The sequence below is a fragment of the Phocoena phocoena genome, chromosome 10, assembly GCF_963924675.1.
Source record: "Phocoena phocoena chromosome 10, mPhoPho1.1, whole genome shotgun sequence".
In the NCBI taxonomy this organism is placed as follows: domain Eukaryota; kingdom Metazoa; phylum Chordata; class Mammalia; order Artiodactyla; family Phocoenidae; genus Phocoena; species Phocoena phocoena.
Window position 1 is genome coordinate 36,874,360 of NC_089228.1, and position 18,787 is coordinate 36,893,146.

The following is an 18,787-nucleotide window of genomic DNA, read 5'->3' on the forward strand; positions in this document are numbered from 1 at the left end:
GACAGGCTGAGGGCTACCTGCAGTTTACCACAAGAAGTCTCCCTCCAGAGGACGGCTGGGTCGTGGACCGCACTAGAGAGACGATAGGTCTGCCCGCCCACCTCAAGGTAACTTCCACGCAACGTTTTAGGCGCACAGTTAAAAGCATAACACCGCCCCCACCTCCACCCCTGGCTTCCCTTACAGATTTACTGGTGCATCTATGCCTCACTATCCTAGTCTCCTCTCTTCGTACCTACCTCACTCTTACTTTCGCGCCTTACTGCGCTGGAAATGGGGGGGGGGGGGGGGGGAAACTCTGCCAAACATTTTCCAACTTCTACGCTCCCGCTTGTAACTTCTCATTGCGCAGGGCACGTCAGGAAAAGTTTCCAGCCCTTCTCAGAGGCTACAGACCGCAACTACAGGAGCTTTGCCCTCAGGGGTTTGCCTTATCCACCACTTAATTAACAGTCATCAGCTACAACCGTGTGGAAATATAAAATGTAGCCTTACTTAAATAGACTGTAAGAGACTTCGTGCTGTGGTCTTGCCGCGGTCCCTTCGCGAGTTCCCTCGTGCCACAAGCGGTCTGCGTGTTGGGAGGGGGGCCGTCACGCGCCCCTCGGTCAGGGCCCACGGTGGTGGGACCGCGCCCAGGCCGCCATCATTAGCTGCGCACCGCCTCAGTGGGCTGCCTCTTGGCGGAGGTCCGGCCCCGCCCCCACCCCCGCCCCCGCCCCCGCCTCCGCCTCGCCCTAAAGGCAAGGGAGCTCGGGCGGGGCTGCGTTGCCCTTGGGGCCACGCCCCCGGCGTACGTGCCCCAGAGGTAACCCGCGTGTGCTGGTGTCCTTGGCTCACCAGGGTTGCGGGATTAGGAGGCTCCGGGACTCTCCGTCTGCTTAAGTGCAGACAGGGTGCCTCCGCCTGGCGCCGCCATATCCCCTCCCTTACCCGCCCGCCGCCGCGAGCCCATGGCGGGGAGGGGAGGGCAGCCTGGCGATGGGGGCGCCGCCCACAATAAGGACGGGGAAAGAGAAGCTTTTTCACAAACCACCTCCCTTAATAGCCAATGCCTGTTTTCAGAAACTTACCACGCTTTTCGAGAAAGGATGGTTCCCTGACCAAATACGTCCTAAAACTATGAGGATGTCCGTTCCAGGGGAGCAAACCCTGGAACACAGGAATTAATCATTGGCCATAGAAGCTATAGAGAAGACTTCAGGAAGGTTGCTCATCCGGGGTACCAGGGACGCCAGGTTAGGACACGGCCCCCGGACGCTGGGGCCAGCAGGACCGCCATATGGGGGAGGAGATAACCCCTATTTTGGCTAGGGTCGAGGGGACTAGGTGAACGGGGACCTCTGGAACCAATCCTGTCTTAGGGCGCCCCCACAGGAGCTCCTAACGCTAGTGCTCCTGTTACAGGAGTACTCTCTCCCTGAAGGAACAATGGGAAACATCTCCTCCATCCCCAAGGCCTCACCCCTTGGGATCATTCTGAGTCACTGGAACAAGTTTTCTCTAGATTTTTTTTTTATTATTACAAATATTGAAGATGATATCGGTATCAGACAACATCAATTGCTTAAATGCAAACGTTATTTTTAAAATTAACATTACTTTCTTTTTTTAATTAATTAATTAGGCTGCCTCCGGTCTTAGTTGCAGCAGGCGGAATCCTTGCTGCGGCATGCATAATCTCTCCCAGCGCGTGGGCTTCTCTCCAGCTGCAGCGCTCTGGCTCCAGAGCTCGTGGCCTCTCTAGTTGGAGCACACGGGCTCAGTAGTTGCGGCACTCAGGCCTAGTTGCCCCGCCACACGCAGGACCCCAGTTCCCCAACCAGGGATCAAACCCACATCCCCCACATTGGAAGGCGGACTCTCAACCACTGGACCACCAGGGAAGTCCCTCTATATTCTTTAAAACGAAGAAATCTCGTTTTATTTTGTAAAACAGCCTGACACCAATATAAACTTGAGGACCATCAGGCCTGGTCAGAGAATGGAATCCTCAACTATAATACCGTCCTACAGTTAGACACTTTTGCAGAAGGCAAGGAAGATGGACAGAAGTTCCTTATGTGCAGGCTTTTATGACCCTAAGAGAAAATCCAGAGCTATGCAACTCCTATGTTAGGGAAACTTGCTGGCTGGGACCCCTTCAGGCTACACAAAAGCCCTCTCTATTGGCATTCCTGGAGGAACCCAAGCCCCCAGGCAGAAGACCCTAGCCCCAACACTCACCATCGTCAGCCCCTCCCCTGCCCTAAAAGCCCCTTTACCCTTCTGTACCAAAAGCACAGCCAGAGCTTCTTTGCCCCCTTCAGGAAGTAGTAGGTGGGCCTCAGGGAATTACCAGAGTCCACCCCCCTTTTCCTTTGTCTGACCTCAACCAGCACCGCACTCCCTTGGGTGGATTCTGGGAGGACTCTAGCCGGTTCACCCAAGAATTCCAGGGACTGACTCTCTCCTCTGACTTTACCTGGAAGGACCTAAATATTATTCTTTTCCACTGCTGCACCACTGAGGAAAAGACCTGTATTTGGGCACAGCATCAAACATATGCTGATGGATTACACATTGCCCAACCTTATCAATACCTTGTGGGCATGACAGCAGTGCCTCTAATGGATCCCAATTGGGACTATCAGCCAGGCCAGCTTGGTATCACTAGAGGGGGCTACATGAGCCTTTGCCTCATTGAAGGGATGCATAATTAAACCTGTTAACTACAAGGTTAAAGATATCACCCAAGGCCAAGATGGAAATCCAGCCCTATTTCAGGCCCAATTGGCAGTTGCCCTCAGAAAGTATACGAATGTAGACCCAAACACTTTTGAGGGACACACTGTATTTGCAACCCACTTCACTAGGCAATCAGCCCAACATCCGTCGGAAGCTTCAAAGCTTGCCGTGGGGCCCCAAACCCCTCTCAACCTTCTTGTTGATACAGGGCTTTCAGTGTCTTTAATAGAGGAAGAAAGGAAGGAACAGCATGACTTAAGAAATGGCAAGCCCCCTGGTGGTACAGTGGTTAAGAATCCACCTGCCAATGCAGGGGATGCAGGTTCGAGTCCTGGTCCGGGAAGATCCCACATGCCGCGGAGCAACTAAACCCGTGTGCCACAACTACTGAGCCTGCACTCTAGAGCCTGTGAGCCACAACTACTGAGCCCGCGTGCCACAACTACTGAAGCCTGCACGCCTAGAACCCGTGCTCCGCAACAAAGAGAAGCCAGTGCAATGAGAAGCCCGCGCACCACAACGAAGAGTAGCCCCCACTCGCTGCAACTAGAGAAAGCCCACGTGCAGCAACAAAGACCCAACGCAGCCATAAATAAATAAAATAACAATTAAAAAAAAATCCATCTTTTAAAAAAAAAAAGAAATGGCAAGCCAGGCTTTTGGCAGTTGTCATGACAAGATCTAATCCACCTCCTGGTCACCCCAAAAGTACTCTCAGAAGACCTCTGCCAGGAAAGGGAGCCTGTTTTACCTGTGGGAGCTCCAAACACTGGAGCAAGGAATGTCCAGGAAACAGGTCCCAACCTCTACCCAAGACACCATGCCCAATCTGTAAGAAGATGGGCCACTGGAGGAGGAAATGCCCCCAGCTCTGAAGGGAGTGAGGAAATTCCCCCATGCCAGTCATGGCAGTGGTTGATTGACGGGACCTGGGACCTCCCAAGGCTTCCTAGAAGACAGTCATCACATGGGAGGAACCGTGGGTGACCATTGATGTGGCAGGTAAGCTTGTCCAGTTTCTAGTGAACACGGGAGCCATGTGCTCTGTCCTGACTTCTCACACTGGGCCCCTTGCCCTTGAAACCTGCTCTATTGTTGGGGTAGAAGGAAGGCCTAAGCTAAAACATTTCATCACCCCTCTCACTTGCACCCAGGGAAAGACCCTTATAACTCAGAAGTTTCTTTTCATGCCTAAATGCCCCAGTCCATTTACTGGGAAGGAATTTTCTCTCAGCCTTGGTGGCAACTCTTACTCTCCCTGAAAACCAAAAGCAAGGCCTACTTTTGGCTAGATTATGCATTATGGACAATCCAGCTCCAAATATTCCCCCCAAATTAAAAACAAACAGAAAAACGTATAGATACACAGGTCTCGGATCAGGGAATCCCAGGGAAAACAAAGTTTGTCACTCCTTTAAAAATCACCTTAGGGCTTCCCTGGTGGCGCAGTGGTTGAGAGTCCGCCTGCCGATGCAGGGGACACGGGTTTGTGCTCCGGTCTGGGAAGATCCCACATGCCGCGGAGCGGCTGGGCCTGTGAGCCATGGCCGTTGAGCCTGTGCGTCCGGAGCCTGTGCTCCGCAACGGGAGAGGCCACAACAGTGAGAGGCCCGCGTACCGCAAAAAAAACCAAAAACAAACAAACAAACAAAAAAAAATCACCTTAAAGGAGGCTAATGGCTTCCTTCCAGGTGTCAATACCCTCCCTTTCCAGTAAAGTCCCTGTATCTCTGCTCTTTTGCTTCTCATGAGGTCACAGCTCCTTTAACCTCACCCATCCTAATGGTCCTCCTTTTTTTTTTTTTAAACATGTTTAACATGGATGTTTTTTTTTAAACATCCCCTAACATCTTTCTAGCAACTTCCAACCATGAGGTCTGACAAAACCAGCGTCACTTTTTAAAAAAATATTTATTTGGTTGCACCGGGTCTTAGTTGTGGCAGGTGGGCTCCTTAGTTGTGGCATGTGAACTCTTAGTTGCAGCATGCATGTGGGATCTAGTTCCCTGATCAGGATCAAACCCAGGCCCCCTGCATTGGGAGCGCAGAGTCTTATCCACTGCGCCACCAGGGAAGTCCCTTCTTATTCACATAGTCACAGCTCCAGCTTACAAACATCCACTATCTGACACCATGAATGCCATTGCTAAAGTTACTAACTCTTCTGACGGTTGGATCTGCCCCCACAGCTGTACCTCCCCAAAGGACCTACATCTTTTAGGACTCCCTACCTCCTTGAGGGACTTGATGGGGCAAACAGCAAAATATTTTGGTTATTTACCACACCAGTGCAGTAAAGAAGGAAGGACTGGGGCAGAAACCAACTGGAGGCCAAGGTCTCTGGAACAGACACCAAATCAGAGGGAAGGGTATTTCAGCTTTTAGACAAAGTTAGCCTCTGTTTTACTGGTATTAGCATCTGGAGACAAGAATTACGATGGCTTAATGAAACATACTACAATCACACTCTAATTTTTAGTAATCACAGTTAGGTGACAGACACCAACCAGACTGCCAATATCTAATATGTGGGGAGCGTCACTATCTGGTGGAAGAACCTAGTGACTGGAATAAATAAAACTAAAACTCACAATAAAAGCATAATAATAGAGTTAACAATACACGAGAGAAGGCCAGCAGAGGGACTGGACAATATTCCGGACTAATGTTTAATATAATGAATATACTCAGATATACTCCAGTTTCTCCCTGTTAGCTGCTATAGCGAAACCTGAGGTGCCAAGGGAAAAAAATCCCACAGCTTCAGAAAACTCCAGCTTCAAATGATGATACGTCAGGGATTTCAAACCATCCCACTTGAAGATGAGGACTATCAACATCCACTGGATAAGCATGCTGCCTCCTTCTACTCCCTACTCTCCATCTCCACCACTGTAAACAACCCCCAAACCCCTATCTCTGACAGACAGCAAGGAGACCTGGACCCATAGGTAGGGACAACACCCATGCTCAGCTTGAAGCAGTTACAGAAGATGGACCATTGACCCTTTGCCCCTTGAAAGACTTTAAGGGTCCAGATTCCTTGAAGGGGGAGTGTTAGAGCAGGTAGATAGCTAGATGTGAACAGAGAAAGGCAGACACAGGCCAAATGGCAGGAAACCATTGTAAACAGTGGGGGTCCTTGGGCAGACAAAGAAAAGCAGGAACTTCAGGACTGACAGGAAACCACACATTTGGGGTGATAAGTGTCCTGGAGCCAGATAAAGAAAGGTGGGAAAAGGCTCGACTCTCTGGAATCTGAAGGTAACATTTTGCTCATTATGCTCTCATTACAATAAAATTAGCCTTGCAGATAAGAAGTTCCCATCATGCACCGACACCATGACACTTCTGATCAAGACTAAAGGACAAAAATCCCTCCTCCCTTCGGGAACGTGGAGCTGGGATGAAAATCAGGGAATCCTCCCCAATGAATATTCCATTCCTTCTTTTCTATACCCCACATAACTGGCTTGCCTAAGAAGCTCAGCCCAGCTAGTCACTTGAGCCTGCCTGCTCTCTGAGCGTTCTGTTGCTTAAGTAAATCCTGGCTTTGCTTTCTTGACCTCCCTGTCTCGTCTCTGAATTCCTTCTGCCACGAGACAAGAACCTACTCTCCAGTAACATCCGGAAAGGGCAGGGGCCTCTGAGCCCCCACCCCTTTCAGGGCTTTGTGGACATGAATGTGGCATTGGAGAAGAGAGCAGGGACATAAACCCAGAACACTTAGGATTGGGGGGAGAACTGGGCGCTTGGTCTTAGTAATGTGTGATAAGGACTGAGAGCTAAGGAGTGAAGGACAAGAGATTCTCCACCTTCAACACTGTCGGGGCGTGGGGATGGCAAGGGAGGAAGGAAAGGGATGTGGTCCATAGACTTGAGGACTGACATTTAGGAAGTCTTCACCTGCCTCCAGCTCCCAGGCCTCTGGGCCCTCTCCTTGGATGGGTGGCAGGGATAGGAGAGTCTTCACTGAATACACTTTGTACCTTTTTAGCTGTGAACCATGTTAATTACTACCTTTTAAAACTTATTATTATTACATCTTAAGGAAAATATACTTGAGCCATGCGAAGGAGGATTGCTTTTCAGCTGCAAGAGGAGTTGCAGAGTTGCTCAGTTGCAAAGTCCTGTCTTGGCCTGCCCAGGGCCTGGGAGGGTGGGCAAATGTTCCTTGGATCCAGTTTAGCATGAAGACCCAGAAAAGGCCACACTGGAAGCAGGGAACAGCACCACAATTCCCATGGGGCGCAGCGCCCTGATGTCTGGTCACTAGGGGCTGCACCTAGGCCTGGGTCATTCAGGGCAGGGATCTGGGGCAGAGACACCCCAGTAGAGTTGCCAAAATGAGCAAGTGAAAATACAGGATGCCCAGGTAAATTGGAACGTCAGATAAACAATAAAAATGTTTAATGTAAGTATGTCCCAAATATCGCATGAGATATACTTACACCAAAAAGGTTTCCATTGTTCATATGACATTCAAACTTGACTGGGCATTCTGTATTTTATTTGGCATCCCTACACCCCAAATATTGGCTGGAGAGGAAAAGCCATTCTTGCAATTTTCTTTTTTCAGTTTTCTGTTTTCATTTCTTAAATTGTTAACCCAAATTTCCACAGCCTTACCAGCCTATAGATGCAAATGAATTCACTTAAAAATAACAAACGTCGGGACTTCCCTGGTGGTCCAGTGGGTAAGACTCGGTGCTTCCAATTCAGGGGGCCCGGTGGGAACTAGATCCCACGTGCATGCCGCAACTAAAAGATCCCACGTGCCACAAGGAAGAGCCTGTGTGCCGTAACTAAGACCCGGCGCTGCCAAAGTAAAAATGAATTTAAAAAACAAATGTCCCTGGTCTGCCCGTCTCCCAGTGCAGGACCTCGTCCCTCTAAGATACCACAGTCTGGGGCCTCCCCCAAAAGGTCAGTTTCCTCTGCTCCTGTGGTAGCAGCGTGCCCTCTGCCCCCTAGGCCACAGGAGGGCAGCGGTTGCTTGGCTGAGTCGAGTCCGAGCCTGTGCCTCGGCGCCCTCTGCTGGTGAGTCCCAGACTGCAAACGCGGGGGCTGCTTGAGGGCGCTGGGCTCCACAATCCCACCGCGGAGCGAGCACCTCCAGGGATGGGAAAAAGGCCCCCTTCTCCCACCTCTCACCGGGTCCGACAGCAGATGGTCTCTCCAACTGCCCTCCCTACCTCACCTCCTCCCTCCTCATGCCCTCTTCTTGGCTTTGTTCGCACCACATGAACAGGCGATGCTCCAGCCTGTGCCTCCTCTTGGCTCCCTCCACCCCAAACCGCTCAGCCTGGCTCTGAGCTAACCAAAGGCTCCTCCAAGTGCCAGGCAGGCCAGACAATGGAAAAGCCCACAGTTCCCAAGGGTCACAGTCAGCTTCCCCGCCTGCTCCATCACCCACATCGTCCACGTCCTCCCCCAGACTGCCAGGTGAGCTTGTGTCCATTTAAATCTCCCATCCTCACCCCAGTAGTGCCTTGGCCTGTCTGTAGCAGCTCCTTTCAAGGAAGGATGGCTTATTCATTTTCTGTGTCTCCACCAGGCGGGACTGTGTCTGTCTTGTGGCCACCAGATCCTCCTAGCATAGGCACAGAGCAGAGTGAACAAATACTGGCAAAATGAAGGTTGAGAGGCTGTGGTGGGGGTGAGGGGCCTCCCTGGATCAGAGGCAAAGAGTGATTTTTTTTTTTTTTTTAATAAAGACACTTTATTTACAGATAATACAAAATAAACTACAGGACAAACTACTGTGCAGGAGGAGCGACGGCCCCCATTTTGACCCCCCTCCCCATCCCAGAATAACTTATATAAAAATTTTAAAAGGTCCTAGAAGGAGGGAGGGGCAGGGCTGGAAGCACCTTTGCTGATTGGGGATTGGGGCCTTCAGTCCTCATCCACCCTGTTCCAGTGCAGAGTGGACCCTGGCTTGCTCCCTTCCAAGTCCTGGGCCTGGCAAGGAGGGAACACAGTTGCAAGGGCAGTTGGTGGTCGTTATAGAGGCTCCCAGACCAAGGACTCTGACTTCTGACTCTGAAGGGTTTGAGTGAATAGGTTGGTAAGTGGCGCTGGGGGCGGGCATGGTGTTGGCATTATTGCAGTGCTCCAGCCATCTTCCTCCTGGCCCTGGACACGGGTCTGCGCTGGCTTCTGGGGAGCAGCCATGTCGGGGCAGGAGTGTGGGGATCCTCAAAGCGATGATGTTGTTGAGTCCACCACCTCGCGGCCGTTGCAAACAGTGGGGACAAACTGGGAGCCAGACCCTAGGGAAAGGAAGCTGGAGGTTGGGGCCAGTCCCAAGGTCCCTTATACAGTAGGGAAGCAGGGCGGCGGAGAGCAGGTCACCATCATCCCCCACACACCCTCTCCTGTCCAGCCTCATCTAGGGGGCACTTCACCCCCAGCCAAGGAATCTCAGCAACCCAGGGAGTTGCCCCCATGATGAGGAACTAAGGTGGGGAGAGGGGGCACAGGTGGAGAGGGGTCTTAGAAATAGATGGACGCTGACCTTGGCCGAGGCTGGAGCTGGCTCTGGCAGCTGCACTGCTGAAGCGGCTGGTGGGTGTGCGGTGGCTAACCACATTCTTCTGTGGCTGGAACAGGATGATGTGCAGCTTGGGCGCGAAGAGACAGCCGAGCACCACAGAGCCGCTGAGGCTGACGGACACACACATGGTGGTGGTCTGCACCTGTGATGGGAGAGGTCAAGGATGAGTCTGTCCCACAGGCCTGGGCCTGGCCCCAGGGACCCTGCCCGGGAGGTGGGGTAAGGAGCAGGGGAGGCCGTAAGCATCCAACACTGGACCTTGGTCCGTCTGCCAAGCTCCAAAGAATTTTTAGGAAGGTTGGGCACAGTCCCAGCATCAGCCCCAGTGCACCGTCTTCCAGGATGACCAGCTGTGGGGGTGAACATGCAGAGTGCATGTGGGAGTGGGTGTGCAGGCATGTGTGTGTGTGCGGGTGTGTAGGGGTGCAGGTATGGAGTGCATGCATGTAAGGGCATGAATATCTGTAGGGGGTGTGTGTGTGTAGGGGGTGGTGAGAGTGTGCAGTTGTGTGTGTAAGTATATAGGATGCATGTATATGGATGTGTGGGAAGATGTGGATGTTTGCCAGGTGTGCTGGTATGTGCACATGTGTGAGCGTAGGGATACGTGTGTGCACGCATGTGTGTGTGGGTACTGTGTGTGTACATGCCAGGTAAGTCCTTAGCCACCTATGATTGGCATGCAAATGCAAATCATATGCAAATACAGGCTGAGTCAGAGCAGATTCCCTCCCCAGCTCGAGCCTCCACTGCCCAGGCAGGTGGCCCAGCAGGTGCAAGTGCAGCCACACCCAGCCGTCCCTGGCCACCGGCACTGCCCTCCATACCTCTGTCCTGAGGAAAAGGGCTTTTGCAGGGGCTCTTGCCTCAATTTTCCTGCTCCTTTAATTGTTAAAATTGTCAGCTCAGACCCTGCTCTATACTCCCAAGCTGAGTGACCTTAGGCAAGGAATTGAACCTCCCTGAGTCTCCACTTCTTCATCTGTAAAACGGGGAGAGCCACAGAATTTACTCCAGAATTGTGAGGATTACCCAAGATTATCCTCTTATTGTTCAGAGCTCAGCTCACCTGTCACATCCTTGGGGAGGTCTGCCCTGACCACTCCATCTGAAGCAGCCATTGCCCCTTGAAGCTGAGGAGACGCATTGAGCACTCAGTGCCAGTTGGAATTTTGCTAGGAAGCCACCAACTGGGGTATAGTTTTCACCTGCTTTGACCTTCCTGAACCCTACACCCCAGATCTCCTCCCCCTCTTTGCTTCACCTTTCCTGACCTCCCTGGTTTCATCTCTCAATCCCAGGGTTACACAGCTCTGGGGGCACCACGCCACACTGCACAGCTCCAAGGGGCATCAAAGCATTGTACCCTCTGGGGCTGCTGGTTTAATAGCTCTGCCATTCCCATTCCTGCTTCACTCTCACCTCTGCCTACCTTTCCACCATGTACACCCCTCCCACCTCAACTCCAAGCGAGGGGGAGGGCAATGCAGACCCTCTGCTCCAATCAGCTTCCGTATTGGCTGCCCTCCCCACCTCCTCCACCCTACCTATTCCCATCTGCCTGTGCTGCAGAGTCCAGTTCAAGGACCCCTCTTCCAAAAAGCCCTCTCTGACTTCCTACACACTCATACACACACCACCACCACCACCACATACACACCTCCCTCTTCTGTATTCTCACTGGGGCCTTTTGTCAACCTAAACCAGTCAGCAGCTCTTTGGTCAATCACCCTGCTAGTTCAGGAGCTCCACAAAAGCAGAGACCAGGGCTCCCCTTCTGCAGCCAACCCCTCAGTGGAGCAGGGTAGAGCCTCTGCTGATTTGGACACATTTCGGCACCTCCACCTCCACCCAGGTTAGGAGATAACATCTGAGTCCTGAAATCTCTTCTCAGCTCTAATTCCTCCACCTCCATGGCCATTTCCCCAGGCCCCACTCAACCTTCCCACCTTCCCCTGGGGTCCACTCCTAACTGGGCCACCACAAGCTGTGTGCTCCTGGGTGAGGATTTAACCTGTTGGAGCCTCAGAGTTATCAGAAGATTAAATGAGATATCAGGAAATAGAAGGTCCTGTGTCCCACTCCACCCTGCCCCCCACCCACCCCCAGGCCTCAGCCCACCCTGGAGCAGGTAGCTCACCCGGTAGTCACTGGAGGTGACATAGAAGATGGGCAGGAAGGCCAGCCAGATGATGCAGGTGGTGTACATGGTGAAGCCGATGAACTTGGCCTCATTGAAGTTTTCAGGGCACTTGCGGGTCTTGAAGGCATAGAGTGTGCAGAGCGCAATGAGGAGCACGTTGTAGGCCAGCGAGCCCAGCATGCTTGCATCACGGTGGTTGCAGCGCAATGTCACTACCTCCCGCCGCTCAGGGGCTGTCTCCTTGCCCGTGCCTGGTGCCTCCACCACCAGCCAGGCAGCCACGATGAGCAGCTGGCCAGAGATAAGGGCCAGACAGATGGCCACCTGCGAGGCAGGGCTGATGAAGCGTGGCCGCTGGGCTCCCTCCCGGGCCCCACCGAAGATGCGCGCAATGCGGTTGGTCTTGGTGAGCAGGGCCGAGTAGCAGACGGAGAAGGCAGTGCCCAAACCGAGGCGCCGTAAGGTGCACACCACTGTGGATGGCTTGGCAATGAGGACGAAGGTCATGCAGTAGCAGAGGAAGACACCACCCAGCAGAATGTAGCAGAGCTCCCGGCCAGAGGCCTTGACCACTGGGGTGGCATTGTGCCGCACGAAGACGCCCAGGACAAAGAGGGTGGCCAGGGCGCCTAGGCAGGCGATGGTGACAGGTCCCACGGCCCAGGCATCGCCCCAGCGGATGTACTCCTGGGGCAGCTCAAAGCAGCCAGTCAGGCTGGCATTGGGCCAGTAGCCCAGGCCACAGTCAGCACAGGTGAACTCATCCAGCCGGTACTCGTAGGGCTGGCAGGGGATGCAGAGCCAGCAGCAGACCTCCCCCGGCTGCATGCTTTTCACCTCATTCTGGAGGCAGGGCTCACTGCAGCGAGAGGCGGGCAGGGGCCCGGCTGAGAGGGAGGCCCATGGGATGAGGCTGGTGTCCAGGGTCAGGCCTTCTGCCCAGTAGCCCACCTTCTGGTAGCGATAGCGCCCACTGCCTGCCCGCAGATAGGTGAAGATATTGTAGCGACCAATACCGTCCCCAAAGCGGTCGAAGCGGACCTCACTGTTGGTGTCAGCTGGGCGGAAGGGGGCTGGGGTCAGGGAGGGAAGGAAGAGAGGGTTGGATTGGTGGGTCATCCTGATGTGACCTCAACCCTAACATAGAACTCAAACTCCAAAGCTTAGGTCAGCCCTCATCCTTCTGATCCTCAACCCAGCACTAAAGCCAGCCTAACCCCAGCCATTTTTCTAAATGAGAAGCTACAACAAACCCCAACCCTAAGCCCCAAATAGAACCCCAACCTTAAAATCCAGGCACCTCCACAAACCTAATGCCCACACCAATCCCCAACCATAACTCCCAAAACCCAGCCTTAGACCTTCCAACCCAGACCCCAGACCCCAACTTTATCCCAACACACACCACAGCCCTTTCCCCAAACCTACCATGGAGACCCCCTAAGGCTAAACTCGACCTTAGGTCTAGTCCTGGTCCTACTTTTAATCCCATCAATGACATCCCCAGCTCCAGCCCCGGACAGTCCTAACACTGATCCCAGTGCAAGCTGAATCCCAACCTCAGTGGTCACCTGGAACCACCAATGTTCACCAGAATATGCTTGGCAGGCAGCTCACAAATCACTCTACTCCCCATCCCCACTCCCCTGTGAACCTCACATCTCTCAGCCAGGCTCAGAATGCAGGTATCCCTGTCATCCCAGGTCCCAGTGAGAAATGGTGTTCAAGTTAGCAGATCATGTACTTAAGGCCCCGTGGTGAATGGTGCAGCCTGGTGTTGAATGCAGGTCCCCCGCAGCCCCTACTCTTTCTACCCAAAAAAGTCCTCAAAATCCAACTTGAGCCCTACCATAAATTCCACTTAGCCCAGCGGGCTAAATTCAGCCTTGTTCTAATGTCAACCCAATCAGACCCAAATGCAACACTAACCCCCACTCTGATTCTCCCATAACTCTGAATGTCAGTCTTATTGGAATTACTATTCCTCTTGATCCTGGTCCAGTACTCCAAGCTTTGTCAGCCCTGGCACCCTCTCTCACTGTTCCCACAGTGATTCTTCCTGAAGCACAACGATGATTCTGAGGCATTTATTTTTCTTGAAGCTGGAACTTCTATTAAAATAACTTTTGGTTTGAAGAGACTGTGGCCACCTTGAGTGGAAAACCAAGATTAGGAATAGAAATTTTCCTGGAAAATAGTGTGTCATCCTGATGCACCTTCCTTCTGACTCTCACTGATATTTTGCTGCCTGACAATGGGCTTGAGGTCTCCTCATCCCTACTCCCTGCATGATAAAGAGACAGGAGATAAAGGGCAAGGCCCAAGCAGGAACCAGAGATCCTCACAGTGAAGGACCAGGCCAGACATCTACTCTCTGGAAGGAACTCAGAAAGTGGAACCTTAGTCCTGGCTCCTGTTGGAGTCCTCTCTGCCTAGCTGTCCTTGTTCTGGCTCTGACACCAGCCCCTTGGGTAATGCCCTTACTTGCTATGGGCTGTTTTCTTAGCCGTGTACTAGAACCTGAGGGCCTGTTCCCTTTCACCCTCCGAGGGCCATCTGCCTGGTGGACACTGGCCAGCACCATTACCATCGAACTTGACGTTGAGCACGAAGTCTTTGTAGAGGCGGCGCCCATTGACAGGCCGCATTGCATCACAGAGGCGGGTGGTGTTGGGGCAGAGGGCGCGATGCATGTTGTGCAGCGCGTGGGCCATGGCATACACCGCATTGACCACAAACATGATCTTGGACTCTTGCTCAAAGGGCACAGCCTGCAGGGAGTGGGCTGCACAGTCTCTCTGCCGGAAGCTGCAGCGGAACCTCTGCTCCCAGAACTCGCGGAACCAGGGGTTCCGGCTGTTATTCCACGGGTCCAGGCTCTGGAAGTAGGAGGCAAAGTCGCTGATGGGGTAGGAAGCCAGCTCTATGGTGATGGCACCTTCAGCAGCGCCCTCGCTACCTGCCACCACGCTCTCCAGGGCCCCCCAGCCATCGCTGGCCACCCAGGTGAAGCTGGCATTGAGACGCTGGGTGGCAGCGAGGAGCTCGCGGGCGTCCTCGGAACGGGTGAATAGGACAGCCACACGGGCACTGGGTTTCTGCAGCAGGGCTCGCACCACGCCCTCGAAGGCTGTGCGGCTCATAGCACGGCCCACCTTCTCCGAGGTGGCCACACAGATGTTGCGGGCACGGGCTTCTAGCTCAAAGGCTTCGATGCCTGTCTCGCCGTAGTCGCCCTCGGATGCCACAGTGGACACGTAGGTCCAGTTGAAGAAGCGGAGAATCTCAGCCATGGCTTTGGCTTGGAAGAAGTCAGGGGGCACCGTGCGGGCAAAGTAGTCATAGCGGGACTTGTCGCTCAGCTTGGCACTAGTGGATGCATAGCTGATCTGAGGGATCTGAAATAGCCGCAGGAGGTTGGCCACCTGGGGGAGGGGTAGAGAGGGCGAAGATAGAGACCAAGTCAAATGCTGAAGACGGATGTGCCCCCACAGCTATTGGACCTTGGAATCAAGTGCCCACGTGGTTGGCCCTGAGGTCTCCCTCTCGAAAATACCTATATCTTTCTTTTTTGTGCGGTACACGGGCCTCTCACTGTTGTGGCCTCTTCCGTTGCGGAGCACAGGCTCCCGATGCACAGGCTCAGGAGCCATGGCTCACGGGCCCAGCCGCTCTGCAGCATGTGGGATCTTCCCGGACCGGGGCACGAACCCGTGTCCCCGGCATCGGCAGGCGGACTCTCAACCACTGCGCCACCAGGGAAGCCCAAGACCTATAACTTGTCTTGATGTGTCTTCCCCCTGGTGGCAGGGAGTTTTCTATCCCTTCCCAAGGGCTGAGAAAGACCCAGGGCCAAGGCACCAGGGTCCTGAGCCACACCTGAACCCCTCTGCTGTCTCCCTTCAGACTCATGGCAGTAACAAAGAGAGAGAGCTAAGGGAAAGCCCAAGTCCTGGGTGGAGAGAGGTTGGCCACTGGCTGCACAGGGAAAAGTAGGCCCTAGATGGCAAGTGGGATGCTCAGGGCTCTTAAGCTCTCTACCCCGGAGTCAATTCTGATGGGATGATGGAGAAAGGAGGAAAAGACTCCCCCAGGAAGACCCAGATTTGAGGGCTCCATAGCTCTGAGAGCCCAAGAGTTGGTCTCCACTGGATGCCTGAACCTGAAATAAACAAGGCTTCCTGCCTACCACTGCCTGCCTGGCAGCCGATCTCCCACCCCCAGATTCCTGGGACCTGCCCCTAAGGGTGGGGTCCAGCCAAGGACCAGGTGGGATGGTGGGTAGGTGAGAGCAGGGCATGGCCCAGGTTCCACAAGCGGGAGTTAGGTCCTGTATTTGCAACTGGGACACAGGTTTTTACTCTGACAGTGTCAATGTCTTCCCTGTACTTTCTAACTCTGTGCCCCTGGGCAAGTTAGCAAACCTCCCTGAGCCTCAGTTTCTCATTCCTGCCTTACAAGGTTGATAAGCAGATAAAAATGATGTATGTGAAGCCACAATGCCTGGAAGATGATAGGGGTTTTGGCAAGAGAGGAGGGGCCAGAATATGGAGGAATCATTAACAGGCAGGTGCAGCCTATGGATAAAGGACTGAGCTTTGCTTTGACCCAGACAAGGAAAAAGCAGACTGATGTTGAGGTGTGGGCCTTGTTGCAGGAGGCAGGCAACTTGGGGTTGGAGAGAGGTAACTAGGCTCCTGGAGATGAATACATGGGGCCCTGAAGAGAATTGTGAGGAGTGGGTGCTGGGAAAGCACCCCAGAGTCCCCTGCAGACATCAGCAGGTGGGAGGCTGCCTACCCATCCCTGCCTCTGCACCCCCAGGGCTGCAGATGTAGGTGCTGCTACAGCCACACCTGTCCAAGCTACTGCTGGACACTTCCAGTAGCTGGGACTAGTAGGACTGGTCATTCATTCCCTGCAATAGGGGTATGAGCAGGCTTCCCCAACCCCAGGCCAGAAGCTGCCTTCATGGTTTAGACTCCTGCTTCCTTTCTCCTAAACAAGCCTTCCAGGTCAGAGGTCCTGGCCCTGCTTCTGATGGCAATGCCCTCTGCTGGCTTCCTAAAGGAAGCTGAGGCCCCAGACAAGGCCCTCCTTGCAACACTCCCAACCCCAATCCCAGCTCTGACCTCACCTTCCAGCAGCCTATGTCAGGCACCAGGAAGGTAAGAGTCCAAGCAAGAGGAGGAACCCAGTCAGGGACAGGGAGGATCCCACCTGGGCTAAAGCAGCCAGATGTGGCAAGGGACATTAGCTGAGCCCTCTGCTGACCCCTTGTGGGAGAACAGGAGGAGGGAGGACCTGGTTCCCTCCCCTTTCCACCCCTTCAAATCGTACACCCACTGAAGACCCTTGGGTACCCTCCTCCTCACCTCCACACACATCCTGCTTCTCTTCCTTCTGGGTCCCCAACCCCCGTTTCTCTTCTCTGGTTTGCTCTTGGCTTCTATTTTCCACCCCTTTCCAATCCAAAGACAGATGACCTGACAGTCCTGGAGGTCCTTGGCTGAGAGCCCTAGGTTCACGTCTCTACTTTGTGAGCACCTGGACTTGTGCCTTGCCTCTCTCCAAGCCTCAGTTTCTCCATCTATGAAATGGCTTAATAACAATAGCAGCTAATGTTGATTACGCCGTTATGATCTGCCAGGCCCCCTCATTAAATTTCCACCACACCCCTAAGAGTGGTAAGTATTATGAGTCCCATTTTATAAGGATGAAACTGAGGCACAGAAGAGAGAAATAATGTCCAGAGTCACACAGTAAGTGGGAGAGCCAGGATTCAAAACGCCTATTAAGTTTCTTAGGGCTGTATAACATCAGATGTGTGTGTGCGTATGTGTTGGAAGTGGGATGCTTTCCTTGCACAGTCTCTAAAATTGTACTCCCATTTTGCCACAGGGGCACTTTCTTAGTCTTCTGTAAAAAGCTACTCGAAGGAAGCTTCTAGTCCCTCTTCTAATGCATGGTAGCCCAGAGCCCCTGCTCAGCAGGAATTCCAGGTCCCCACCTCTGGCCTCCCTCCCCAGCCCCCACTTAAACAGCCCCCATGTACCTGGATAGAGACATCGCTGTAGGAGCCGCCAATGACACCAGTGATGGCAGTGGGAGCATCACCATGGGTGGCATAAGAACCATCGGGGCAAACATGGCGTGAGCCATCGGCACCATGGCTGAGTGATGCACGCACGAAGTCAAGTGCCTGCTCCAGGGCATGTGTGTCCTTGGAGCAACTGTCGAGTATGTGTGCACCCAGGCGCACGCCCGGCAGCAGGCTTGGGTCATGGTTGATACGATCCAGCGCAAAAAGCATGGCCTCCAGGCGCTGGATGCCGCGATGTTCATTGACAGGACCACACTCCTCTGCTGGGCCGCCCTTCTGGTGTACCGGAAACAGCCCACCCAGAATCAGGTCCCCCTCCAGGGTCAGCACCTTCTTGGCTGGGCCTTCAGCCACAGCGCCCCACAGCAGCAGCAGAGCCAGGAACCCAAGCAGTGATCCCATGGCCCCAAAGGGGATGGATGGGTCCAGCAGACCTGGGCCTCCAGGGGGTGAGGGCAGAAGCAGCAAAGGCAAAGAGAGGTATAAATAGACCAGGAAAGGACAGACAGGAAAAGGATGAGGAGGGACCCAGCTCCTGCAGAGAGAGAGAGAGAGAGAGAGAGACAGACAGACAGACAGACAGACAGACAAACAGGTAGGGAACAGTGGAACCTGAGAGTGGCTACCCCTTCTGATTCTGCCTCCCCCAAACTCCTTTCCCAGGGACTGAGGAGCCAGGGAGAGGTGGTGCCCCTAACTAGGATGAGAAACTCCTGGGACACCCCTTTGGCCTGTCTCTCAGCCCTGCCCAGATCTGCGGCTGGAGATGGGCTCTGTGCCCATCCCAAATTTAGCAGAGATGGAGGATTACAGAGAGTAAAGGCCCAAACAGAAAACAGAAGACCCAGAAGAATGTCCAACACCCTGTCAAAACCTCCCGGGACCCCAAAGTCAACAGCTTTGCAGCAGAAGGTCACAGTTACAAACTTGGGAGTCCAGTCCCTATCCTGAGCCTTGGATTTCCAGAGAGGAGCCATCGCTGGCTGAGAACAAAGGGTAGTTAGTCTCCAACCTCTAAGGAAACTGAAGCCCAGGTGAGCACCCAAGGTTCCCAGCCTCTCGTTCTTAAAAAGCCATCCCCAACACTCCCTGACTGGGGAAGTAATAGAGACTCTAGGCTTTGGAAGTTAGATAGCAAGGTAGAGAGGCTGGCCCTAGAAAGGGACACCGAAGTGACCACAGGTCCTAAAGTCAACAGGGAAAGTAGATGTGAGTGTATGTGTGTGTCAGGGGTGGGGGGGCAGTCCATCTGGTC

General features: G+C 53.5%; 1 protein-coding gene across 1 annotated transcript; it reads right to left on the reverse strand.

The window, feature by feature from the left end:
• Positions 1–8,928: 8,928 nt before the first annotated feature.
• GRM2 (glutamate metabotropic receptor 2) lies at positions 8,929–17,934 on the reverse strand. The gene is made up of 5 exons (XM_065884886.1): positions 17,485–17,934; positions 14,017–14,854; positions 11,427–12,502; positions 9,248–9,428; positions 8,929–9,002 (listed from the first exon to the last, which is right to left on the reverse strand). The coding sequence occupies exons 1-5, from the start codon at positions 17,932–17,934 to the stop codon at positions 8,929–8,931; spliced, it is 2,619 nt and encodes an 872-aa protein (XP_065740958.1).
• Positions 17,935–18,787: the final 853 nt, after the last annotated feature.

Excerpts from the sequence above, each read along its gene's own strand:
- GRM2 (XM_065884886.1), bottom strand. The coding sequence starts at position 17,934 with ATGGGATCACTGCTTGGGTTCCTGGCTCTGCTGCTGCTGTGGGGCGCT. Across the intron at positions 14,855-17,484 it reads ACAGCGATGTCTCTATCCAG|GTGGCCAACCTCCTGCGGCT; the intron begins GTACATGGGGGC and ends CCCCTCCCCCAG. Across the intron at positions 9,003-9,247 it reads CAGCTCCAGCCTCGGCCAAG|GGTCTGGCTCCCAGTTTGTC; the intron begins GTCAGCGTCCAT and ends TCCTTTCCCTAG.